Below are 27407 nucleotides of genomic sequence, written 5' to 3' on the forward strand. Positions count from 1 at the left end.
CCATTCCCTCCTCCAGGGGATCTTTCCGACCCAGGGATTGAACCCACGGCTCCTGCATTACAGGCGGGTCTTTTACCGTCTGAGCCACCAGGAAGCCTCTGACCATTTCCATCATCTCCACTGCTACTGCTCCAGGTCCAGCCAACCTCAGCCTCCAGTGGCCCAGATTTCAGGAGTGATCTCACCGCTGGACCCCCCAGTTTGCAAGTCTGCTAATTTCCACAGAGCATCTAGCATGGCTTCTTTAAAAGATAAGTCACATGAGTATCCACTGAAAATAATCTATGACACTGCCCATTTATGTTTTAAGCACTTTTCTTTACATAATGTGATTCACATTTTTAAAATGGTGTCCAAAAAATGTAACAGGCTAAATCAAATGATGTCCCCCTTCTGGTCAAAACCCTCCATCATGCTTAGGAGAAAAAAAAAAAAAAAAAGAGAGATCTTGCTATGCTTTTGAGGGCTCTGTGCAATCAATCTAAACCCTGCTTTCTTGGTTCCTGTGTCTTAGGGATGCTTTCTCCAGTCCATCAACTGGTTGATCCACCCTGGCCTCCACACTGCTCTTAAACCACTCAAGTCCCACTCCAGAGCCCCTGTGCCTACTGTTCCTCGACCTGCAAGGCTCCTCCCCAGGTGATGTGCCCAGCTCCCTCTCCTGTGTAATTCAGGCACCTGCTCGAACATCATCCTCCTAGAACAGCCTTCCATGACAGGCTCATATAAAGCAATGCCCTTGTAACCCTCTGTCCTCTTATATCACTTATTTTTCTTCTCAGCACTCAGCATTATCGGCAGAGCGTGTATTTGTTTCTATTTTGTCTTCCCACAATTAGAACAAAAGCGCCATAGATCAGGGAGCTTGTTCCAAGTTCTCCTTGCTGGAGAACAATACTGCATGGCTGTACGTGCAAAGCCTCCAGGCACTGACGGCAGCATCCTTGCTGAATGAACTAGCAACTTGCAGAAGGACAGTGGGCAGCAAGCACATGCCCTCTGACCTGAGGTTCATGGCGCTGGAGCCAGCCCTCACTGCAGACCAGCCAGTTCTGCCAGCTGGCTCCTCCCAAGAGCAGAGAGCAGCCTTAATCACAGTGAGATGCACACAAGAATGGTCTGTCACAGACAAAGGAGAGTCAATGACCTCGCACCACTGATGGGTCACAGAGCCACCCGGCAGCATGGCATCCACCCCTTTGCAGTCCTGGACTCCTCCATGGTCCCGAGAACACTGTTACAGCAGGCCCGCTCCAGGCATGTGACGTACTGATAAAGGACCTTTCCACAGATACCACAAAATAATACCTTGCAATTACGGGGGCAGGAGTAAAAGAATAATGATGTTAATTAACCAGAGTCACGTGGAGGAAGGGCCTTGTAGACACGCACGCCAACTGGCCCGGAGGTGGTGGTGACGTTTTGCCAGTGCTCTTTCCCACTGGGTCTGAGACCAAAAAACCAAGTAACCGAATGAAGGGACCCCAAAGGAGTGGCTGACACAGTGGCAGTGATCCTAAGGGTCACCCAGCGCAGCGGTGCTCAACCTCTGCACCGTATAAGCATGTGGGGACTTCCCTGGTGGTCCAGGGGTTAAGAATCCTCCTGCCAATGCAGGGGACACCGGTTCGATCCCTGGTCTGGGAGGATCCCACATGCCTCGGGGCAATTAAGCCTGTGCGCCACAACTACTAAGCGTGTGCTCTAGATAGAGCCGGTGCTCCGAAACAAGAGAAAGCCACCACAATGAGAAGTCCGTGCACTGCAACTAGAGAGGCGCCCCCACTCTCCGCAACTGGAGAAAGCCCAGCAGCAGCAACGAAGACCCAGTGCAGACAAAGATGAATTAGTTAAAGCTGTTCCAAAAATTAAAAAAGAAGATCCTCGAGTGCCTGTCACACCTCAAACCAGATAAAAAACGTAATGTCTGGGAAGGTGAACCAGTAATCACTGGGGCTTCTGAAACCACCCCCAGGGGAGCCCAAATGCTCAGCGGATGCTGAAAACCACCCGAGGAGAGGCCGTGCCGGGTAAGAAAGCAGGCAGTGGCCCCGCCTACCGGGCTCCTTACCTCACCAAGGTGTCACTGCCTGCCCCCGCTGGGCTGTAATAGAGCACATTCTCTAAGGACAGTGAGAACTTCAGCCCGTCTGCCTCCGAGATGTACAGGTTGGTGCGGTTGTTACTGTGGCTTACACACACGAACACCTGGTCCTCGGAGGCGTCCGCGATGTAATATTCCTTTGGCAACAAAAAATCAAAAAGACACAAGTCAAAAAAACACATACGCCCTATGGAAGGTCCCTATGCACACACAAGCCCAGGCTTCCCAGTGTCCCAGTGAGGAGGGCAGTCTTGGAGCCCACGAGAGCCTCCCCATCCTGGGAAAGAAGCTTGGCTGACTCTCTTCAGAGACCCTGAGGCTGTCCTGCGGCTGGAGCAGACTCCTTATCGGCAGATGGGGCACAAAATAAGAATGGGTCTTGAACTTCAAAAACGACCTAGAAATCACCTTTACGTAATGATGTCTCCCTATCGTTACTACAAAGCATAATGCAAATTAATGTGCATTTCCTTCCCTCTCATTTCCTCTAAGATGATTACAGCAAGGCAGAACCCAGAGAAGGCGAGGAACTGACAAACATGTTCTCCATCACATACTCCTCTGAGCTACTAACCTTCCATCGCACCACGCCCTGGCATCAAGGCCTTCAAATGCCACCTCCTCCCCACGGTCACTTCTCTGATGACCCAGCTCTCACTGACCTTTCCTATGGTTCTCTACGTCCTGACTCACGCTCCACAGTCAAGCCTTTGACTGCACATGGCTTCTTCCTCTGCTCTGTTCTTGGACCCTCCAGCCCATCTGTTTCTAAAAGGGTGAGGCTCCAATCCTGTCCCCTTATGGAAGGAACCTCGCCATCTGTGAGCAACACAGCAGGTACTTAATGAATAACTGCTGCTGTCCCTACCCTCCCATTCCTTCAGCACGGGACACTGAGCCCATTGACTCTGGCTCCAAACCGCTCTGCCAATCCTTCTCCACTTCAAGCTAATTAAGGCTCCCATTCAGCTCCACTTCAAAAAGTGAAGAGGGAAAAAAACAGACCAAGATGCCCAAAGCATAGAGACTAATCTGGAAAGTGACTTCAGGGAGCCTCCATCAAATATCCTCCCCCATCACCCTCCCCCTGACCTCTGCCTGAGGACAAGAGCACTCCTCCCCACCCCCCCACCGCAGACCCCACTCACATTAATAGGATGTCTTGTGACAAACTGGGCTGCTCGCATGGGCTTCCGGCCAAAGGAGACCCAGAGCTGGACAGAGGATGGCTGTGGACTGCCGAAGAGATGCTGCCACGGAAGAGGAGGAGAAAAATGTCAACTGTACCATACGATAATCATTCAGAACAAGTGTAAAAGGAAGCAGAAAAGTCAGATCCCTCTGATTCTACTAAAAACACTAAATAGTGTGATCACAAACGCACATTTTGCAACGTTTGCCGTCAGTGAGCAGCTTGGGCTATACCACTATATCCTAGATACCTGGTCTGCAGTAGATGTAGACACTCCAGGCACTACATCAAGAGAAAGGACGAAGTGTGAAGGGAGAACTTGAACTTGGGCGGGGGGTGGGGGTGGGGGGGCGCTGCCAAAGCTTAAGCAGAGAGCGAAAGGGAGAGGGGCTGTGTGATGAGGCTGGAGAGACAAGCTGGATGGACATACAGCCCCCAAACCACCAGAGGGTGAGGTCCGCCACACACCTGACATGCATACAAAACATCCTCTTCCCCTTTCTACTATTTCTAGATCACAAGGATCCCCCAGTCACAGGGCTTTCATTTTTACCAACAGTTGAGGGAGTTGTCACTGATTCTATTTTTCAGGCTTTTAATCCTTCTCATTGATTAGGGTCTTTGGCTACAATATGTTTTCTTTGGTAGAGACAGAGTACTCCATGGGATGCTGACCATGCACATGATGCTGATCACACTGTGTTTCAGGGATATTAATCACAGCTGGGAGCTTGCTCATTGTGTAAAAGCACTAGATTCAGAGTTAGCTCTCAATTTCTCTAGGTTCCAATTTCTGTGTGTTTAGTCGCTCAGTTGTGTTGCTTTGCGACCCCATGGACTGCAGCCCACCAGGCTCCGCTGTCCATGGGGATTCTCTAAGCAAGAAAACTGGAGTGGGTTTCCATTCCCTGCTCCAGGGAATCTTCCCAACCCAGGGATCAAACCCAGGCCCCCCAGATTGCAGGCGGATTGTTTACCATCTGAGCCACCAGGGAAGCCTAGGTTCCAATGTATCCCTCTATAAATTGAGCAGTTGATTTGAATGAGGACTTTGGGTATGGGTTTAAGTGATCTAGGAACCCCATAAATATATATGCAAATTTTCTGTGGATGCACTCACTCACTTTGCTAGGGAGGATATATACATTTTAGAAGTTTCTCAAAAGGGCCAGTGATCCAAAAAAGAGTAAGAAACACTGCAAAGGCTCCATGTGTCTCTCTCCAGTTCTCCAAGTCTGTGACCGGGGACTGGAGGCCAATACTGCATGCCTAGGAGAACAGACAGGGAGGTCCAACCTCGTGTGGACATCCTCATGGACATGACTATCATCCGACCTGAACGTCGGGATCCCCAGCCAGAAACAGTGAGTTTGGCTTCACTTATCCTCGACTATGCTGCTACTGTTTCTTACAGATTTTTAACTCCTACAGAGTACAGAAGATTTCAAATTTTCTTTTTTTTTTTGATGTCATGTTTTCTTGACTGTATTATGACAACTGCTAAATACTCTATGCTCATGTATGTCTAACAAATTCTGTGAAGAGCAAGCTGATGAACGTGGAGTTGTTTTCTATTCACCTGAGCAGCTGAATGTATACACACACATTTTTTCCAAGCCACCACTTAACACTGGTTAAAAGTAGTTTGTTTTAAAGAAGCCAGGCAGAGAAGTACAGAAGACTGCCTTCCCAAAATGGCACCCTGAAAATTACATAATAGCCTGTCCTCAGTAGGGGGCTATAGAAATGATGGATTGCTTAAAAACACACACACACACACACACAGAAACACAAAATGTATCACCCGAGTGACAGAGTTCCCAAAATTGCTATGTATAACTTCCAAAAGCCCTCCTTAAGTCAATCAAGTTTTATAGCTAAGTATCAAGGTCAGATGATTTAAGCCACCCTATATAAATCCTTATGAATGTATATATAATTACACAGATACCAGTGAAACATTTTTTCATGCTTTATGTTTTTTCACCACTTCCTACTGCAGTTATACCTGAGAAAGGAGCCATTTCTCTCAGTGACACTCAAGCCCATCGTTAGCTTTGGCTGTGCCACACAGCATGCAGGATCTTAGTTCCCCAACCAGGGATCAAACCCATGGCCCCTGTGTTGGAAGCACAGAGTCTTAACCACCAGACCAACAGGGAAGTCCAAGCCCATCACCAGTTAAATGTTCTTAAAGGTGATTGCTGGGAGACGTGAGAATGGATAGCAAGATATAAAAGGAAGAGTACTAAGGTCATGAAACACCTCCAAAGACATCCATCCCACTTTATTCTGGGAGAAGTATTCCTAAGTCTAGATAGTTAGGTTCACTTCTAAAGCATTCGTAGACAAGTTAGTGTAATATTTTACCACCACCAAGAAAAGTATTAACAATAAAACTATGACACATTATAAACGGCAAGATGCATTTCTTAATAAACCATTGGTGATGCTGGATTTCTCGTCATCGTTATTGTAGAAGTAAAATACTGTATACTCATGAAAAATCCAACAGTACAGACAGCTATAAGGTAAAATGCAGATCTGTTTCTTCTATTAAGTGCCCACTGGTAACTGGCTCTGGGCCATTCCTTCAGAGACGCCCTGTGCCATCACCTGTGAGTATATTTACACAGTGACAGACATTGTACCACTTACCACAACATCCATCAGCCCTTTCCTCCTTAGCAAACCCTGACAACCACCCAAATAAAAGCCTAAGGCTCTCTTTCTTTTGGACAACTTTGTGTGGTCATGTTACTGAGGACCAGTCAATGAGACATGAATAGACTCTTGTGCTGGGTTTCAAGGAAAGCTGTTGAAAGGGACTGAATCAGCTGGGAGGGGTCCTATTTTGGCCTTTCTATCTGTCTTCATTCTCCTGACTCCAACAGCCTTGAAGCCTAGTGTAAATGTCAGGGACCATGAGGGAGAGTGTGGAAATTATTCCTTTGGATGGTCAAAGAGCAAGATAGAGGCTTGGGGACTTCCCCAGTGGTCCAGTGGTTAGGCCTCTACTCTTCCAATGCAGGGGGCACAAGGTCAGTTCCTGGCCAGGGAAATGCCATGTGGGCAGCCAAAAAATTAAGCAAAAGAGGCCAGGAACACCAGGGCACCAACATGCCAGCCCTAGCTTTAGGCAGCACTAAAGAGAGAAAAATAAACCTCCATCTTGGGGAAGTCACTTTTATTTCTAGTCTGTTAAGAGTAGCCAAATACATCACCAAATTGATACATGCAAATTTCTTTTTCACATACAACTGGATCATGACAGAAATATGGCTGTGAAACTCATGAGAGAAATGGTATTATGTAACACTTTTTTCATTAACAGAGTATCTTACTGTTTTACAATTTAACTTTTTCCATCAGCAGTGTATCTTAGACATCTTTGATTTAACAGCTATTAATGGCCATTTAGGTTATTTTCAGAAGCACTCTTCAATGAACATACCTATATGAATTACCTTTTTCACAGCTACAGGAGAAAATCTGTAAGATGCATTATTAGAATTCCTAGGTCAAATTTTCCATTTTGACAAGAGAGCATAAATGGCCTTCCTGAAAGGCTATTCCAGTTAATACATCTACCAGCACACATACTTTCACCAACAACTAGGAATTATTTAAATGTTTTAATTTACAGTAATATTACAGGGCCTCTGAATTCATAGGAAGATATTTTTCATTTGGTGTTTTCATTTCTGAAAAGTAAAAAACAAATATAAGAATCTGAATAATCTGAATTTCAGAGTCTGAGTTTACATTTATGCTTGAGATTAAGTCAATAGCCAAAAAAAAAAAAAAAAAACTGGCAGGAGAAGAGAGCAGAAGGGAACTAAATATGATATATTCTTGCCAAATGAGGGCCAAAAGATGTCACGGTGATCTAGTCAACTGAAAGTTTCAGATAAAATTGGTGCGAGAAATGAGGGACCCAAGGCATGTGGCAAAGACACGGGTTCAGAAGCACCTGGGCTGTAACATATGTTGCCACTTTCTCTTCGAAGCAGTGACAACGTTTCAGCAAAATATCATTCACCTTCATGTTATCTATACCTAATAATAGATAAAATGATATATCTGAGATTTAGTTTAAAATAGTCCAAGAAAAAATAAGTAGTGAATAGACAGTTGAAAAGAGATTACCAAATGTAGATAGTCTTGAGACTGAATAAAGGCACAAGGGGAGGTCATATCAGCACACACAAAAAATTTTTTTTTGTAGATGTGGAAATAATAAAAAGTTTGCAGAGTTAATATTAACTGAAAGCACTTCTGGAATGGCAGAGGAAAGAACTCTAAAAATCCACTCATCCATGCAAACAAGAGCATTGACAAAAATTCTCAAAATCAACTTTTTCAGAATCCTGAAAATTAAATAAAAGCTTGCAAAAATTCAAGGAGCATTTATTCAAGGCAATGACTGAAGCTCAGCAAGAACAGTGAACTTGGTGATGTTTCAACTTGTCCTGATCCCAACCCTCTTTCTCTAGCTGACGTACTAGTAGCGTGGGAAACCCACAGCATCACAGCCACAATCGCTATGAAAACCAGCAGCCCAGGAGAGGACAGAACAGGTTTGGAGCTCCCCAAATGCCCCACAGCCAGAGACTGTCAGATTTTATCTGCCTGGTGACTCGCTTGATAGCTGCATTCTCAGGTTGTCTCCTTAAATAACCTGACTCAGCCCTCTCTACACACAGACCTACAGCCTGGGCATTGACGGGGAACACCGACAAGTGGTGAGTGTTTCAACACCACATCTGCCAGAGAAACGTTAGCACCTGGAGCTCACAAAAGGTGAACTGAAAAGCATAAAAGGAAAAATGGGAGAAGATGTCCATAGGAGGCCTTGATAAGCTCTGAAACATTCCAAGGAATTTACAAGGTCACACGCATGAAGGGCTGTGTTCCGCTCAGCAAAGAATGGGATTCTTAATAACCATGAGTCTCCACACAAACAAGAAGTGAAGACTAAGGCAGAGCTGCAGAAGGCGCAGAAGGCATGCCCCCAACACACACTCAGAGGCCCTCAGCAAAGGCCGACAGACGACTGGCTGAAAGCACTTGAGGAAATCACTGATCACCAGCTGACCACTAGTGGTCAGGACTTCACTAGCCACACCCAATGAAGGATGCAAACTTTACAAAATTAATGCAGGAAACTCACAACATAAAACCCAAATGAGGCAACAATAATACTAAGAAAAGGCAACAACAAAAAGCCCTGGGAAGGACTTACCCTGATATGAAGAGTTGCCACAGTATATCACTTAAAATATCTGGTTTTCCACCAAAAAATGAAAAGCAAACACACACAACAGTCAATACAACCTGTTCTTGAGGAAGACCAGATGCTGGACCTAAAATCTAAATCCTCTATCCTAAACACAGTCAAAGAACTAAAGGAAATAACATATCAAGAATTTAAAAGGGGGACTTCCCTGGTGGTCCAGTGGTTAAGACCCAACACTTCCAATGCAGGGAACAAAGATCCCACATACCTCAAGATGCAGCAAATAATAATAATATTAATGTTGAGAATAGGCAAATCCATAAGGCAGAAAGTAGATTCCTGGTTGCCAGGGGCTGGAAGGAGAGAGGAGTAGAAAGTACTGCTAGGGGGTATGAGGTTTCCTTCACAGGTCACGACAATGCTCTGGATTTAGATGGTGGTGAGAAATACCTGACCTTATGAACATACTAAAAATCACTGAACTGTACACTTGACAAGGGTAAATGTTAGAGGATATGAATCATATCTCAATACTGGTATTATAAAAAATCAATTTTAAATGTATTGGTATTATAGTGTCACTTTTAATCTGTAAACACATTTGAACTTTATTGTTGCATATGGAGTTACAAGTGTTAGGTGCTTATACCTATGTCTATGTTCAGATACATTTAAGCAATGTCATAATTAAAATAATTTGTCGATGCTTGGATTTTGGTTGGTTCAACTGTGGTCAGTTAATCTCTCATGTAGAAGCTCACAGTTATGAGGCAATTACGAGGTTTTTCTGTTATCTCTATCAGCATTAGGGACTTAAAACTAGCATAACCATGGTTAGAAATTGGTTTCCAATAGTGAAATTAGTGGTTGGTTGGTCAGAACAGTGAAAGTACAATTGAGTTCTCTCAGGAAATCTGTGGCATGCAAGATGTCTGAATTAGCCATAATATCACAAAGATTGGGCTTCCCACGTGGCTCAGTGGTAAAGATTCCGCCTGCCAATGCAGGAGATGCAGGAGATGCAGGTTCGATCCCTGGGAAGATCTCCGGGAGGAGGACATGGCAACCCACTCGTTTTCTTGCCTGGAGAATCCTATGGACAGAGGAGCCTGGCGGGCTACAGTACATGGGGTCACAAGTCAGACATGACTGAGGCAACGGAGCACACACGCGCGCAACCCAAAGATAAGACGACGGCAAGTAAAGGGCACGGCGACTTAAGGAGGCCTGTCACCTGAACTCTAGGGGGACATACTGCAGATTCATCTGGTGCTAGCTCCTGCACTAGAGGATTCTAGCTGCCTAATGCCAACTGAAAGGGGAACAGAATCCTGCCTCCACAACAGCAGCTGGCAAACTTTTTCTGTAAAGTACTCACAGCAGTACTTTAGCCTTTGTGGGCCATCCTGCCTTTAAGCAACGATTCATTTCTGCCACTCTAACGTGAATGCAGCAATGGACGACACACAGCAAATGAGCACGCCTGTGTTTCAATAAAACTTTACTGACAAAAACCAAAGAGCATGGTTTGCCAAGCCTGCCCAAGAACACTGTCTGCATCCTGCCAAGCTGTGGCTGCCATCACCTGTAAGAACAGAGAGGAGACTCCATCAAGCCCACGCATCAGGCATTGGCTCACTGCTGCACCTTGGGCAAGAAATGTCTGAATCTGCCTTTCGGGAGAGGCTGGGAGTGAAGTTGGAGAGTGAAGCAGCCAAGCCTCACATCCTTCCAACTTTCTGGTAACTACTGTTACCTACAGGAAGCACCTACCAGCTGTGTCTCACCAAGTTCACAAACTGATGTTGGACCCTTTGCAGAGGTACCTCTCTGTTGCTTTAAAGGCCCCATCGGAACTTCCTTGGTGGTCCAGTGGCTAAGTCTCCATGTTTCCAATGCAGGAGCCCAGGTTTGATCCCTGGTCAGGGAATTGGATCCCACATGCTACCACTAAGAGTTTGCATGCCACAGCTAGAGATTCTGCCACAGCTAAAGATTCTGCCTCCTGCAACTGGAAGATCCCACATGCTGCACTGAACAGCCAAGTAAATAAATATTCTTAAAAAATAAATACCCCTGGAGGAAACATGGCAGCCCACTCCAGTATTCCTGCCTGGAAAATCCCATGGATGGAGAAGCATGGCTGGCTGCACAAATTATTAAAGGCTCTATCATTTGGTGTGGACTAGTAAGTATATGAACTTCATGTCAAAAACCAAGGAATAAAAAAAATTGACAGGCATCAGATACAAAGCACTCCTGAAGTAAGAGCCAGACTAGGAGGGCCCCAGGGGCTTCTGGAGACTTGGAAACCAGCCCCAGTCCAGAACCCAGTTGGCTGCCCTAACGTGTTCTAAAAAACTAACTTGCAAGCAATTGGAAGCAGTCACAGTGCTGGTAAAAAGCAAAAGAGTTAATCACCCCAAAGCAATTTTCTGTCATTTTGCAATTACTTCCTTGACTTTCCTAATTTGATTTGAATCCAGTTAACATTAAAGTTGACTCATTGGAAACTCACTGGAAAAGACCCTGATGCTGGGGATGATTGAAGGCAGGAGAAGGGGATGACAGAGGAAAGGGGACGACAGAGGACAAGATAGTTGGACGGCATCACCGACTCAATGGATCTGAGTTTGAGAAAACTCCGGGAAATAGTGAAGGACAGACAAGCCTGGCATGCTGCGTCCGTGAGGTTGCAAAGAGTTGGACGGAATGACAACAAACATAAAAGTCATTAGGAATTCCCCAAACCCAGCACCTACAGTGCTGGGAACACCCCAGATAAAGGAGGTGGAGGTGCAGACCTCAACATGCCTACTGATAGAGTTATCCAACCAGAGCCAATGTCATGTATCCTTATGGCTTAAGACTCTAATGTACTAAGCAGAAAAATACCTATTTTATCATCCACTGCCAGTAGCATCTCTTCTCTCAACCTATCCACTGAGAAAGGTTCCTTTGATAATATAATTACCTTCGAAAGCTCCTGCATATACAAGCCTTCAGGGAAGAATGTCTCAAATTTTGGAGATTCTTGGGCAACCCAGCGATTCTCGGGGGGGTGGAGGAGGTGGTGGGAGAAAATGCATGCGAACCCTGCCATCTGCATTTTTAACCACAGCTGATGCTGCCGAAGGTGATCCTAAGACAACACTTCCAGCTGGGAGCCTAGTTCGTCTCACCTGGAGCTTCCAGCTAACACCATTGACCTTGGAATCTGGTGGTCCGTCCATGTGCTGAAGGAAGAAGTCAACACAACTATAATCTTGCCACTGATACCATGTAAATCAATAAGCCACACACAAGAGGTGAGAGTTATAATAAAAGAACCAATAATTTAATGTCCCCCAACCCCATCCCATGCTCCCAGTAAAAAAGCCCAGTAGCCTAATCTTTCTAAATTAGGCCAAGATTCGTTCAACTCTATTGTACATGTTATAAATCAAGCATTGTGCAAAATACTGGGTACCGTATCAGTGTGGCTCAGACAGACATGGCCCCTGATCCCACCACTGGCCAGAAACAGTACAGAAATCACCATCGGCACTCAGCAAAGCAGCTATGTCTACAAAACAGATGGAGCTATGAGGTCAGAAAGAAGGGTGCAGAAAGCTCCAAATGGGATTTATCTTATTCTTGGGTGTGAGATCTAGAAATAATAGGGATAAAGGAATGCAAGCTAATGCTCCACCTCAGCCCGCCTCGACTCAGTCTGTAAAAGAAATCTGGGAATCAGTCCTTGGGCCTTAAAATTAAGAAATTAAAATCACAAAAGGCACAAGCCCAAGAAATTAAAACAAGAAAGACCTATGAGGCACCACACAACTGGAGGTATCAATCCTCAGGCCTGACCTCTCATCTCCGTATTCCCAGTACATCCCAGCCCCAATGTTCCTGGGCTGCTCTGTATACATGCGCACATGTACGTGTGAGTAAGAGAAAGACACAGCAAAAAGCAAATGATCCAGGGAGTGTCTCAAGGCAAACAGCCTGTCAGAAGAAAATCTGCCGTAGTTTAGTGGTTTTAAAAAACCTTGTTCAAGGTGTGTAATGGGGAACCCCTCTGGCCTTCAGCCTCTCTCCTCTTCTCTCCTGGTTTCAACCTCACTCCCTGCTTTCCCTTTAGGGGAGATCTTCTCTCCACCCTAGAATCTACCAAGGGGGCTGACCTGCTTCTGCCTGGCCAGCTACCAATCATATAAATAAGTGAGAACCTGGAGGAAAACATGACATCTGGTTTTAGCCCTTAAGGTTTAACAGTGAAAAGGGCAACCTCCCAGGCACAGGGGAGACTGTCAGAGTCTGAGGTCAAGGAGGCACCGGCCGCAAAACATTATGAAAGCGAGCTCACCTCCCTCCAACTAGAGCAGCCCAACTGACTCTTGGCCAGGCCTGGCTTTTTCCTTTACTCAAGGGGAAGTATGGTTGCAACTTGATACAGCTGCAAGGCAAGTCCCGTTAAATAATCAACTGTGGTTTTGAATGAGCAAGCCCTCCATTTCAGCATGTGGCTCCAACACATAAAATCAAGAAGATTTTCCCAAAGGCTGAGAGTTAAGCTACTTATTGACAGCTGGAAGCTTAATTACTACTTTTCTTAGAGCATTAACTCCCACTAGCCAATGACTACACATTCTATTAGCCATGTAGATGAACATGTGTCCAAACCTCCCAAAGAAATCTGCCCGAGTCGAAGAGAATCCAGTAGTAGGATTAAAGAAGAAAGCCACTTAGCCCCATCCCTCCTTTCTGTGTTCTTCCATTGGCATTTCAAAGAAACGTGTGTTTGTCAAGGATGCTCAGACCAGGAAAAGACCAAATTCCTAGCACCCAGAGACCCTCTGAGTGGCTATGTAAGTGTTTCCACTCCTTGACCTTTCAGAACCTTCCAGGCCCATTGGGAAAGTGTATCTATGTCCAGCACCTACAATCAACCCCCACCTCCACATGCCTGCTTGTACGAATCCCACTCCCAGCCCAATCCCAGAGTGCCCAGCCTCAGAAAGGAAACACAAAAGCAGTTTAATCCTTAATGCTTTCAACTCACCACCACCTTTGTGGCAAACATGTACTTGTCCCGCAGCTGGAAGTCCCTCACTCCCTCCAGGATCACCTCCAGGTTCTCCCGAGACTGGAAGAAGTCTGTGCTTCGGAAAACTGTGGAATAGCCAGAGGGCTCGTGCCGTTCCACGTAGATGGTGTTTGGCTTGTCGTAGGGATCGATACCCCTGAAAGAAAAAACACAGTGGTGTCACCATCTCCACGTTGAGGCTTGGAGGTCCTGCCAGGCAGACCATCAGCGAGGACTCGGCGCCACCGTGGTGGCAGCTGCAAGTGTTCGCGGCTGTGTGCCGCAAACCCGGCCCTTTGGTGGCTCCTTGGCTCAGGAAAGAGGGGAAGAAATTGTCACTTGTGCACAGTATTTTCTGCTGGGACAGTTGTTCACAAGGCAGCCTGGGTTTCGCTCCAGGCAAGCCTGGGCTGTGCTGGAGGGAAGGGAACGGAAGGAAAAGTGAAAGGCAAGTGTTTCAGAAACAGTGAGCAATGAACCGCTTGCATGAGACCGTCACCAAGCTTCTGGCCTCAAGCTGTGAACCGCAGGGGAATGAAGGAATGTTTGTCCCTATGATGCTACGTCCTCAGTAGAACAGCTCTAGAGGAAACCACAGGAGGAACCAGTGACCCAACCCCCACCCTGTCTAACGGACGCTGCCCTTCCTGTCTGTCCCGCGTCGTTGTCACAGATATGTGCAGCCAGCATTCATCTGATCAGCGCAGGTTCACCTCCCAAGAGGCTCCTTCACAAACGTTCTCGCACATGCTGATCTTCAGTAACGCAGGGCTCACCCCTCCCTCTGTGCTTCTGCCACACCATCCCCCTCTGCCCGGATGCCCTCCGCATAGACACTGATCTGCACACCTAAATCCTACTCGTCTTTCTGAGGTCAAGTGCAAGTCCCCTTCTTCCAGGAAGCCTGCCCCCATGTCCTTCTCCCTTCTCCCAAAACTAGCAATGCATCTCTGTAGCACTCAATTCCAAGCCTTTTTTACGAGTTTCAAACAAAGGTAGACACCTAGATTAAGTGGATTTTGGGATCAGACTCCTCACTTTATACAAAGTCTCCTCATTTCTTTCCCACTGTATTACATTGTCCACCATAATGTTTCTGTCTGAGCTTCCTAGACAGAGTACATATTCTTTCAAAGGCCAAGTCTTACATTTCTTTTGATCCTACAGAGTTCCTAGCTGCATTGATCTTTGCTGCAAGGATCCATGGACATTACAGAGAAGCTCTTCCAAAATGAAAACTGTAGAGTGATCATATCATACTACCTCGGAGAAGAATCTATGCACTGGTGTGCCCCCAAATAAGGCCCCCAAGAGCAGCCTGGGAGGACAGCTAACCTGCCTGAGTTTCCTGACGTGCACAAGAACACGGAAGCCAGGAGGACCTTTCAGCAAGTAGGAAAAACAGTTCAAAACAACTGGAAGAGAGCTGCACATGAGGATGCGGTGTGGTGACCCAAGGAGGAGCAGAAGGACGCATTAACGTTAACAATTACAAACGCCTTTGTACGGTCCTGTAGGCACGATGGCTCTCGGGATGATGAAGGCAATGACAAGAAATTTCTTCAAAGATGCATTGTCAAAAGCAAGTTTCAGGGACTTCCGTGGTGGTCCAGTGACTAAGACTCCGTGCTCCCAATGCGGGGGTGGGGGGTGGGGACCCAGGTTCGAGCCCTGGTCAGGGAACTAGATCCCTCATGCCACAACCAAGAGTTTGCATGCTGCAACTAAAAGATTCTGCATGCCAAGGGGGAGAAAAGTAAGTTCCAAGGCAAGAAGGGAAGGAAAAGAAAAGATAGGAGTGAGGAAAAGAGGAAGAAGAGAAGAAGACAAAAACAAACAGCCTTTTTTCCCATCGAGGGGCGGGGGCGGGGGGGTGGGTAAGACTTCACTTTGTCCCTACAATCTGGGGTCTTAGTCAGACACTAGAGAAACCAGCCTGTTTCAACATGAAAAACTAATGTTCATCATAAGATGCTCTGTGTGCACAGTGGGACTGGGGTGGGGGAGGACATGTTCTTTTTTCCACAATTAGAAGTATACTGATTAAAGTACTTCCTCTACCCGAGGATATGCAAATTACAACACACAGGATATTTTTAAAAAGGCAGAGAGGAAGGGACCTTTGTTCAGATATCTTGAGGCGGAGCTCATGTCTACTATTCTTTCATAACCAAGAGCACCAGCCAACAGCTAGAGATGGAAAGAGCTGTGACTCTCACACCAATTCTCTTTCGTAGTCCACATCTGAACCTCCCATTTGGGAGAGCTGCTCCGCCTACAAATTCTTGTACTTGGAAGTCACTGGCCTCCCACTTTCCAGGCTCACTGACACTGACTTCCTGTTCTCTTTACCCTCATTTGGAAATGCCAAGCCGTGCTCTGTCTCTGAGCAGTCATCGGCCCGCGCCTGGCCTCGCCCGCCTCCCAGACCTTCCGGGATGCTCCACGCAGCCATCTCGGAAACCCGCCCCATGGCTCATCCTCTGTCCTGTCTGCCAATCTCCAGCTCTGGATAACATAAATCACTGGTTTTCCCTCACTGCTGCTGCTCCCAGGCTGCCAAGCATTGTGAAACAAAGTATGCCATTATTCTCTGAGAGGTTAGCTTATGCTCTCACCTATTATGGGGAGTCCTAGGCGAAAATCCCCCCAAACAGCCTGAAATTTCCTGACTCCAGACATATAATTATCTACAATAAGCCAGGCCAGCCCTTTCCCCTAAGATAACTATCTGCATGTCTGCACAGAGGCAGAAGGTACAACACAAATTCCCAGACATGAAGTTCTTCTGTTTAATAATCCTGCTGGTTTGCCCTCTAATATATGATTCTCTAAAATGAAAACAGAGCAATTTGTCCCTTTAAAGTTCAAAGAAAGCAAAAAAAAAAAGAAAGTTTTAATGGTATTCCTTGGATAGAGGGTGTACTTGGATGAGATTGTGGTTATAATTTCACTGATTCTACAACCTCTGCCCAAGGAAAATAATGAAAAAGTCAGAAACAGCTGCCTTCTGTAACAAGGGTCCACTGGAGCCTGAAGATACTCAGTTCTAAGGACCCTTTCTGCTCTATCCTTCTTCACTGTCCTTAATTACTAAGGAAGAAATAAGAACTCACTGACATTCCTCTTCAAAGTGACAACAAAAAGATGCAGACAGGATCCATATCTAATGGACCGCAACATTTAAAGAGGATAAAATTACACGTAAAAGTCAAAAGACAAAGGACAAACTGGGAAATACAAATGAACACATCCATAAAACCTATCTCAAATCACAAAGGACCGATCTCAAATATATAAAGAGCTCCTAGAAATCAATAATAAAGAGAGGAACAATCCAATAGAAAAAGGGCTAAGGGCATGAACAAACATGTCCCCAAAAAAGAAATAAAAGCAACCCTTACTTAAGTTAAAAGATGTTCAAACTCACTCATAAAAAGAAAAATGCAGGGACTTGCCTGGCAGTCCAGTGGTTAGGATTCTGTGTTTCCAATGTAGGGTATGTGGGTTCAATTTCTGATAGTGGATCTAAGATTCCACATGCCACGTGGTGTGGCCAAAAGACAAAAAATTTAAAAAAGAAAGAAAAGTGCATATTAAAAAGCTGACACATTAAAAGACTGACTGTGGGAAAAGGCACACATGTTGTTGAGAATGAGTGAAAATTTTGACACTTTCTATAGGAAGTTTGGCAAAGTTACAATCTCAATGATCCATTCACTGGAGATATATCAGTGCAAAACTGACAAAAGTCCATGCCCTGTTGGAACTTTTATTCTATTGAAGAAAGACAAATAACAAGCATAATAAGAGTGTATTAAGATGTGACGAGTGCTATGCAAGAAAAGAACAGATCAGGCTATGGCAGATTGGGAATGACAGGGGAATAATTGCAATTTTAATGCAATCCTTAGGAAAGACCCCCATCTAGAAGGTTAGTCATTTGAGAAGACTTGAATGAGGTAGAGGAGCAATATATCTTCAGTAAAAGCTTTCCAGGCAGAGAAAACAGCAAGTGCAGAAACCCAGTGGTAGGACTGGAGCTGGCATTTCATCTGAGAGAAACGATACACATAGAAGGGTTCAAAGCAGAAGAACATGGTCTGACCTGGCTCTTTTTTAATATTTATGTATGTATTTATTTGACTGCATCGGGTCTTAGTTGCAGCATGCAGGATCCAGGATGCATCATGTAGGATCTTTCTTTGCAGCACACGGACTCTCTAGTTGCAGCATGCAGGCTCCAGAGTGTGCGGGCTTAGTTGTCCCACGGCATGTGGGATCTTAGTTTCCCAACCAGGGATGGAACCCACTTCCCCTATGTTGCAAGGCGAATTCTTAACCACGGGACCACCAGGGCAGTCCCCTGATCTGACCTGTTTCTAACAGGATCAACATGGCCATGCTCTGAGAATGTCAGAAGGACAAAAGCAGCAGCAGAAAGACCAGCTGGATGATTAGTGAGCGACAGCAGTGGTTTGGAGTAAAGCAGTAGCTGGGGAGTGGACCTTGCATATATACCGAAGGCAGAGCCAGTAGGCTTTCCTGGTGGACTGAACGTGAAGCATGAAACAGAGAATCCTTGACGACTCACAGTTTTTGACCTTAGCACCTAGAAAGTGAAAAGGGGAAATGGAGAAGACCATACGAGCAGAGCTGATTAGGGGCAGTGAAGATCAAGCGGTAACAAGTTTACCAGGTGTGAACGGCTTGACTTTTCCCACAGACCCTCCAAGTCCACTCCTGGGAACCTATTCTACACATTCGTCTGCATATGCACAAATTCAAGACTATAGGGAGCTCCCTATATAGAGTGGTCTACTGGTTAAGACTCCGTGCTTTCACTGTTGAGGGGGCAGGTTCAATTCCTAGTCAGGGAGCTTTGATTCCACAGGCCACATAGCACCGCCAAAAAAAAAAAAAACCAAAACACAACAAAACACACACCAAAAAAAACAACTTAAAAAAAAAAGATTATATACACCATCTCTGTAACAGTAAAAGATTAGAAGTGACTAAAACCAAAAAAACTGTGCTTCTCAAAGGGTAGTCATGTTAATTTCACTTTCCTTCTCAAAAACTGACAAAGGCTTCCACTGCTTTCAGAATTCAGTCCAAATTCCTTTATGAAGCGCTGCAGATTCTGATACCAATATCCTTTTCTCTTCGCCCAGGGTTCGCCCAAGCACCACAGTGCCTCATCTCTGCTGTGAGCCATTCTGAGCCCGTCTGGAATTCCTGTCCTGCACCCCTCTGCACGGCCACACCCTACCTGGTGTCCACATCCTGGATCCACAGTAACCTCCTCTGTGGAGCCGTCTATGGTCCATCTGGAAGGACCATGACCCACCTCTGGCTTCGCGTGCTATGTCCGTGGGACTTCATGCTTCTTTCATGATGTCTGTTATATGCACAAAATGTCTTTCCTTCTCTCCTAAACTGCAATCTCCTTAATAACTATATCTATCAATTATTCAGCTTCTTACACCCTAAAGCATCTGCCAGGCTTTGTATTCAGCATTCAAAAAATGTTATGAATGAACAAATGAGTTTTAGAGAAAAACCCCAACTTCTGATATGATGCTCTAAAAATAAAGGTATTTTAGAAATTCTAATACATGCGAGAGCTTCAAGATTCCCCTGGATTCCCTGATGGACTGGAAAATGCAAAGGCTCTGTCACTCCTCTCACAAGTTACCTTGCAGTTCTAATGCTCAGGCCCAGAATGTGTATTTCCTGAACCAGATGCTTCACCATTTTTGGAGGAGGGCAGATTTGCCCTGCACAGAGGAGCTAGAGTTGAAGCAAAGAGACTATGTAATTCCAGTTTCTTAGATGGCACGACTTACCAAGAAATGGACTTCACATGTTCCTGAATCATTATCCAAGTCTGGCCAAAGTCATCTGATTTCCATAGCTGCAAAGACCAAAGTGACAAGTGGTCAGGATGCAAGAGGCACAATGTACGATCCCCGAATGGCCTGGCCAGCACACACCATGGAACCCCACCCTTCACCATATGCCACCTGTGAAGACAGGCAAGATCACCTCGGCCAGCTCGGTTACCCACATGCCAGCAAGGGCAGGGAGGACAGGACAGATCACCTCTGGGCCCTTCTCCATAGCTACTAAGGTCTCAATGCCTTCGTATCGGAAGGAAGGAAAAATGAATGTGACTTGTCTTCCTTTTACAGATTATCAGAAATTATACTGGTTTGGCCAAAAAGTTCGTTTGGGGTTTTGGTGCCAAGCTTACAGAAAGACCGGAATGAACTTTTTGGCCAATCCTATATGTTACTTAAGATCCTTAAGTGGCGGTTAAAGCAAAAGGATTAAATCCAGTACCTCTCATCTGAGAAACTGTCCTTAAAAGCCCATGTGGGCCACAGTGATGAGAGCTAAATGGAAAGGACTTTGGCTCACTGCAAAATCTGAGCACCGAAGGGAATCACCTGAATATTCAGGCTGTGGCCAGGAGAAACTGACTTGCTAATCTCTGCAAAAGCCCCTTGACTTCGAAAGACAAAAACTGAGGGTTCCTGTGGCCCTGGACACCAGGAGTAAGAAACAGGAGACCAGAAAGAACAATCATCCACCTATTCTGGTAAACCAACCCAGCCCAAGCTTGGGTTACTTCCTAAGGCAAGTGAAGATAAACAGGTCATGTTTTGGTTAAAACCTGCAAAGAAAAAGAATCGTTCCAAGGTTCCTCTGAGCACAGCCATTTGAAACTCATTGTGAACCCAATCCCACAGGACTGACAGGTTTCACAGAATTACGCCAGATCAATACTCTTGACGTGGCAAGTTTCAACCCTGAAACAGAAACTTACCTGGGCTCTCTTTGCATCTCTCACCTTTCCTTCAAATTTGCTTAAAGGAGGAAAATGCACACATTTATATTACATGCATATGTGTGTGCCCCCCAGCACACACAGAGAATATTTAAGTTAATGGTAACATCAAATAAGTGTTTCCCTGGCAGCTCAGTGGTAAAGACTCTGCCTGCAATACAGGAGACGTGGGTTCAATCCCTGATCCAGGAAGAACTGCTGGAGAAGGAAATGGCAACCCACTCCAGTATTATTGTCTGGACAAAGAAACCTGGCAGGCTAGAGTCCATGGGGTTGGAAAAGAGTCAGACAAATTTAGCAACTAAACAACAACAACATCAACTAAATGACAGGCATGGGCAGTATGCTGAAGGTCAATGATGAAAGGTAGAACAGAAATTCAACAAGAAGTCCCAGCAGAACTGCCATCAGCCTTCTCTACCTAGCTCTTTGATCCAATTCCAGAGCCCCAATCTACCCCCAGGACTAAGAGACGTGCCCGAGCAGTGAGAAGGGCCTGATGTATAACCAGCAGGGCCACTGGGGGTGTCCCTCCCTGGCTGGGACGCAGACCAACAGCACCAGGGGATACATTTTTCTGTAGCCGTGGGAAGTGAAATGATAGCTGCACAGGTCACCCAAAGGACAGGCGAACCACCCTGGCAGAACAGAAGCCTCTGGAAGCACCACCTGACCGTGTTCCTGAGGCGCTCTTACCTGCTTGTTGGGGTGAGACCTGTCAAAGCCCAGGAGAAGGTTGGAGGCCTTGTTGTGCAGCAGGAGGTCGGCTGCCCGGAATGGGATGGAGAAGCCTTGAATGGTGTTGCAGAAGTCAAACGTGGTCCAGAGGTACTGGGCGTAAGCATCTGTGAAAATGTACTGCGAAGAAAGGAGAGGGGCTCAGAGCAGGCCTGGCCGGGCCCCTGATGCCCCTTCCTCAACCCAGTTTGAGTCCCCATGCATGCAAGGGCCAGGGTGTCACCCTTGAATGTGGCTTTCTTGCCATCTGCTGCCAATGAAGAGACTCTGGTGTGCACCCACACAAGGCCTGGCAAAGGAAGGGTGTGGACAGGCCATGGTGAAGCCAGATGGTGCTCCTGTTTATCCAGGTAATGAAGCTAATCAAGCCCTTCCATCCTTTCTTTCCACTGACTTGGCCTTTCTCACTCTTCGAGGGGGCCATCAGTCATAGTCAGAGGGTGGTTCTAGAAAGAGGGTTGCTCTCCAGACTGGCCACGCGTGGAGCGGCCTGCTCACCACCCGTGCATACTCCCACAGGCCCTTCCGGGAGGATACCCGACATCACGCCCACCTAGGAAGCTGAGCGTCCCCGTCATGCCCTGGTGCCAGGTGACAGGGCAGCTGTGAGGACTCAGCTGCACTCAAGCTGGCAGGCTCACCGTGGGGCCCAGCGGGCGAGCAGGGGCCTCAGCTTATTTTGCTCCCGCGTGGGTGAGCGACTCTGAACAAGTCTGGCTGGAGAGGGACTGTTGGCCTAAAGAGTTCTCTAGGGGAAAGGACCAAAGCAATTTCACTGAACAAATGTGCCCCGAATATTCCCCATGGACCAGATGCCAAAGGTACCCCAGAGAAAACAGATGATGCTTCCTCTTAAGCACCTTCCAGCCTGATGTGGGAGAGAGCCATGTCCACGGCCAACTCCAATTCAAGGGGAAATGAGAATAACTGAGAAAACAAGGACAGAGTCCTGAGAGAGTACAGATCATAGATGAGCTGTGGTTTGGGGAACAGAAACTAACTCCACGAAAGATTTAGGCCTCACAGTGCAGGCAAGACTCCCACAGGGATGGAACATGCCACGTCCAGGGCAGTTTGACTTGGAGAACCAAAGAGGAGGGGGGAAAACAGGGCACTGGTGTGATGACAGTCTTGAGGGCCTGAGGGGAACGTCAGGAAATGAGGCTGGCCGTCCAGGAAGGCGGCTGGACCTGAGTGTGTGCGCGCGTGCGCACACACACACGGCTGGAGGGCTGGACCTGAGTGCACGCACACACACACACACACACACACACACACACACACACACGGCTGGAGGGCTGGACCTGAGTGCACGCGCGCGCGCACACACACACACACACGGCTGGAGGGCTGGACCTGAGTGCACGCACACACACACACACACACACACGGCTGGAGGGCTGGACCTGAGTGCACGCACACACACACACACACACACACGGCTGGAGGGCTGCCTGCTCCCAGGAGCACACAGTGGCTCCAAGGACAACTGTGAACCAAACCGAGAGCCGAGGGACCCAGCGCCACCACACCAGCCAGACAGCCAGGGATGTCCCAGAAATCAGTGATGCACGGGAATCAGGCCAAGGACTCGTTCCCTAATGGATCCCACCTGCTCCAGACCCAGCTTCGGCTCGGAACCCGTTCAGTGCTGAGAGCCGCAGCCTGCAGGAACACACCGCGCTTGTCTGCACGTGGCTGCCATAGGTTCCTGCTCCTGTTCCCTCCCACTTGCTCCCCACATCCAGACTGAAAACTCCCCGGGCATCTGTTTTATGTGTTGTTTCCTCCACAGCATCTAATGTTAAACTCCAGACTCTGGAGAAGCCTAATTAAATCTCACTCTAAAGGGTAATAAATGCTGTGAGAGCAGAAACTATCTGCACCCAAAGCACAGTGATAAAAAACAATGATGACCCTAAAAGGACCACCATAATTTGGGGTATAAAAGTGTCCCCCGTGCTAGAAACGACTTAGCCCATCTTCCTGCTCTGAAACCGTCTTGGTTGCTGGCGGAGGGAGTGTTCTCTCAGTCTGGAAAGTTTTCTCCAGAAGAACTCATCGATGGCTGCTTGCAGTTTCACATCTGAAGAACTGGAAGTCACACGCCCGGTCACGATGTTCATGGTAACAGCTCCAGTTTGTCAAGGGCACTGGGTCTGTACCAGGAAGTGGGCTGAACGTTCGCACACCTTGCCTCCTCTCACCCCCAGAGTGCCCACAGCACCTCCAGGCTGTGAGAGTGTTATATCCTCTTACTAAGGAGGACAGGATGCTGAGAGAGGTCAGCCCCCCAAGGTGACTAGGAGGCAGCTACACACACATCAGTGTCCGGCTGGTTCCTCAATCCTCACCACTCTCCTTCCAACAACCTAGAGCCTGTCATACAGAATGAAGGACGTCAGAAAGAGAAAAACAAACATCGTATACTAACACATATATGTGGAGTCTAGAAAGATGGCAGCAGTAAGCCTACTGTCAGGGCAGCAGTGGAGACACAGACATAGAGAACAGACTTATGGACACGGCGGGCGGGGGCGGAAGAAGAAGGTGAGACGAATGGACGGAGCAGCAAGGAAACAGGTGCGCTACCACATGTGAAACAGCCAGCCAGTGGAAATTTGCCGTAGGACTCAGGGAGCTCAAACCAAGGCTCTGAAACAACCTAGAGGGGTGGGATGGGGAGGAAGGTGGGAGAGTGGTTCAAGAGCGAGGGGACATGTGTATGCGTGCGACTGTGCTAAGTCGCTTCAGTAGTTTCTGACTCTTCGCGACTGCAGCCCGCCAGGCTCCTGTCCATGGGACTCTCCAGGCAGGAACAGTGCAGTGGGTTGCTATGCCCTTCTCCAGGGATCTTCCCAACCTGCGGCTCCTGCATTGCAGGTGGCTTCTTTACCACTGAGCCACCGGGGAAGCCCAGACATGTACATATATCCATGGTTAATTCATGTTGATGCATGGTAGAACCCAACACAATACTGTAAAGCAATTATCCTTCAATTAAAAATAAATAAATTTTTTAAAAAGAGACTTCCCAAATTGAACGCACAGGTCTCAGCCTGGACTGCTAGGTGCAGTGATGTGCCTCCTGTCTTAATCCACTCCTCAGGCTCCCCTGAAAACCCTCTTGCCTCCTGGACACTGCCTCATCAACGCTCCACACCCCACCCCTGCCCATCTGTCTCTGCTTCTCTCTCACCAGCTCCTCTGTCTTCTTCAGCTCCTTGCCCTTGGGTGACCTCCCTGACTCCTCCATCCTCGGCTACGACCTTGGTTTATGGTTCATCCTCCCACAAAGCTTCTGCCACTGCCTCCAAGAGCACGCTTTCCAAGACCCTCAAACTCCCGCCTCCACCCTGACATCTCCCCAAAGAGTCTATTTCAGGTCCTTCTTGTACCTTCTCAGCACCTCCATCTGGATGTGCCAAATACTCTACTCTGTCCAAAACTGAATTCTTTGCCGCCTTCCCCCCAAAACCCACTTCTCCCTCCACACACCCCAAGTCCTGTCCACGTGACACCTTCCCCCATCCCACCACTCACATGAGGCTTCTTTTCCACCGCCTTCCTCTGGCCCTCACTTTCAATCAGTCGCCTACCCTCATATGTTTTCCTCTAAAATGTTTTGCACAATGAGTGCCTTCCTGTCTCTTCCCAGGGCCCCCAGAGTGGCCTGCAGCCCTACTAGACACTCCAAGGAAACTGGGGGTCAGCACTGGGTTTTATTCATCCTCCTGGCTTCCAGGACCAGCAGGGAGTGAGACACTTAGAGGGTGATCCTAGGTTTGGTCGGATGACTGGGCAACTTCATGCCTAGGCTAGCCACCGGCTCCCTTGCTACCCTTCTCTACTCTTGCCCTTCCAGACCATCCTGCAGCTGTCAGCAGACACATGTTCCTAAGAGACAGTCCCCACTTCGGACCTTTCCATGGCTCCCTCTAGTCCTCCAGGCAGAAGGCAAGCTCCTCCCTCTTCAGATGGGGCCCCAATGACATCACGAAGCCATTCAGTCCAAACTCTCCCCTCCCCGCCTGCAGAGAAATGACATTTGGCACCTGAAGCCTCTGCCTGCGCCCTTCTCCTCCCCAAGAGCTCCCACCAGCCCTGCTCCAGCTACAGAAATCGTGCCCATCTCTGAGGCTCCAGGCCTCCCGAGCACCGTCTCTGGTCCAACCTCACTCGATCCCCAGATCTAGTGACCGGCAGCTTCCATCCTGCCCTTAGGCACGTGTGCCTCCTACTACGAAGTAACCTTATCATGTGCGCCCAGAACATCCTGCTCCGCTTTCAGTCCTGGGACTGCGGGCTGTCAGGTCTGCTCGGGTGACCCCATGGACCGGCCAGCAGAGCTGACCTACTAGGTAAGGGCTTCCCGGGCTGGCGCAACCTCAGGATCATCCTCACCTCCTAGTCTGTCTGCAATCACTTAACGTTCCAGAGGTGCTTCATCCTTTAGCTTAAAGCTACATTCCCTCCTAAAATACAAAGACCTCCAAAAAGAAAACAAAAGACAGTACAGAATTCATCTCTGTGTCAGCACAAGTGACTCTCTCTGGTTCTGACTGGAGAAACCAAGAGCACAGTCAGAGGAGGCAGTGAAGGGACAGACCCCCAGGAGGTGGGAACCCAGGGAAAGAGAGAGCGTGGTTCACCATCTCCCCCAGGACCACCCTCTGGGTAAAGACAGGACCTGCTCTCACATCAGTGGAGGCTGAGCAACCTGACTTGCACGTCCAGTGACCTTAAATGAGCCCAGACACGTCTGGACACTGCTGACTGCTCTCGGGTTCCTCAAGAAGCTGGTGGAACTGCCAGGTGGTCAGAGCCACACACTGGTCCAGGCGTCAGCACACGGGACCACAAAGAAGGAAGTGGGACGGCGGGCCGGTTTGAAAATAGACCCAAACTCTCACATGACCCACAGCCACTCCATTTGCCTAAAGCAGCACCACCTTTCCCCTTCTGCAGGCCACGCCCCCCCCAGACTTTCATGTTCCCTTTCGTGACATCTTGATCTTTCCTAGCAGCTGTTAACAGTCATTTCAACTATTTTCAATTGCCCTCCGTGGCAGCCACGGAGTTGTGCACAGGTGACTTGCCAGGACCTAGCACCTTTTGGGGGCTGGAGGGTGGGGGGAGCAAAGCATTTAGACCTGGGGGATGTTTCTCAGGAAGGGGCAGGTCTGGCGGGGGAGATCTGCCTTCCAAGGCACAAAAGCAAAAATAAGTGAAGTCATCAGCACAGTCAGAGTCACTCCCTCCCTGAGAGGTCTGAGGAGGGTAACAGTCTCCTCTGGGCAATCAGGAACCCCAGGCCTAACCTCACTGAGCCTGCCCTGGGCCACAGGTCTAACCACCAACAAGTCCTCCAAGGAGGCAGCCCTCCGCACCAACTCCAAACCATCCCCAGCTCAGCCCCAGGCAGTCTAAGCAGCCCTGCCCTTCGGGGACAGCTCTGAGGTCGCAGGCCCACTGCTGGCACCTCACTCGCAGCCCCTGGAACTCCTTCACTGCAACCATCCCCCGGTTCAGCTCCCGCCTTGCCCCAACGCCCTGGCTCCTGCCCTGCTCCTTCTGCTCCAAAGGCCCCAGATCCTCTTCCCGCACCAACCTTGACACCCCACCCGCAGGCCCACAATCTTTCCTGTCTTCTGACTCATCCAATGGGCGGACTTAGCAGTTACTCACCACAACCTGAGACAAGCAGGAAGGGAGAGAGCCTGCTCACAGACAGCTGCCCTGCAGTGGAGGTGAGGAGGGGACGAGACGGGGCTGAAGACAAAGACGCTATGGGGACAACCAGGCAGCTTCAAGGCCACAACTTCGGCAAGAGTTTAATTTTGGGCTTCCCTGGTGGCTCAGATGGTAGAGTCTGCCTGCAATGTGGGAGACCTGGTCAGGAAGATCCCCTCAAGAAGGAAATGGCAAGCCACTCCAGTCTTCTTGCCTGGAGAGTTCCATGGATAGAGGAGCCTGGTGGGCTACAGTCCACGGGGTCACAAGGAGTCAGACACGACTGAAAGACTAATACACACCAACACTTCCCTGGTGGTTCAGCAGTGGTAAAGAATCCAGCTGCCAATGCAGGAGACACAGGTTCAATCCCTGGTCCAGGGAGATGCCCTGGAGAAGGAAATGGCAACCCACTCCAGTACTCTTGCCCGGGAAATCCCATGAACCGAGGAGCCTGGTGAGCTACAGTCCATGGGG

General features: G+C 47.9%; 1 protein-coding gene across 2 annotated transcripts in view; it reads right to left on the minus strand.

Moving 5' to 3' along the window:
- The window catches only part of SORL1 (sortilin related receptor 1), a 159450-nt gene that overhangs the window by 105145 nt on the left and 26898 nt on the right, over nt 1-27407 (minus strand). For both annotated transcript variants that reach the window (XM_070473463.1, XM_070473464.1), the window contains exons 4-8: nt 21156-21317; nt 19456-19523; nt 13583-13763; nt 3253-3354; nt 2072-2241 (exon numbers count right to left, since the gene is read on the minus strand). In XM_070473463.1, the coding sequence (XP_070329564.1) occupies nt 2072-2241; nt 3253-3354; nt 13583-13763; nt 19456-19523; nt 21156-21317 (683 nt within the window). The remainder of the gene's footprint in view (nt 1-2071; nt 2242-3252; nt 3355-13582; nt 13764-19455; nt 19524-21155; nt 21318-27407) is intronic.

This window comes from Odocoileus virginianus, chromosome 10, assembly GCF_023699985.2.
Source record: "Odocoileus virginianus isolate 20LAN1187 ecotype Illinois chromosome 10, Ovbor_1.2, whole genome shotgun sequence".
In the NCBI taxonomy this organism is placed as follows: Eukaryota; Metazoa; Chordata; class Mammalia; order Artiodactyla; family Cervidae; genus Odocoileus; species Odocoileus virginianus.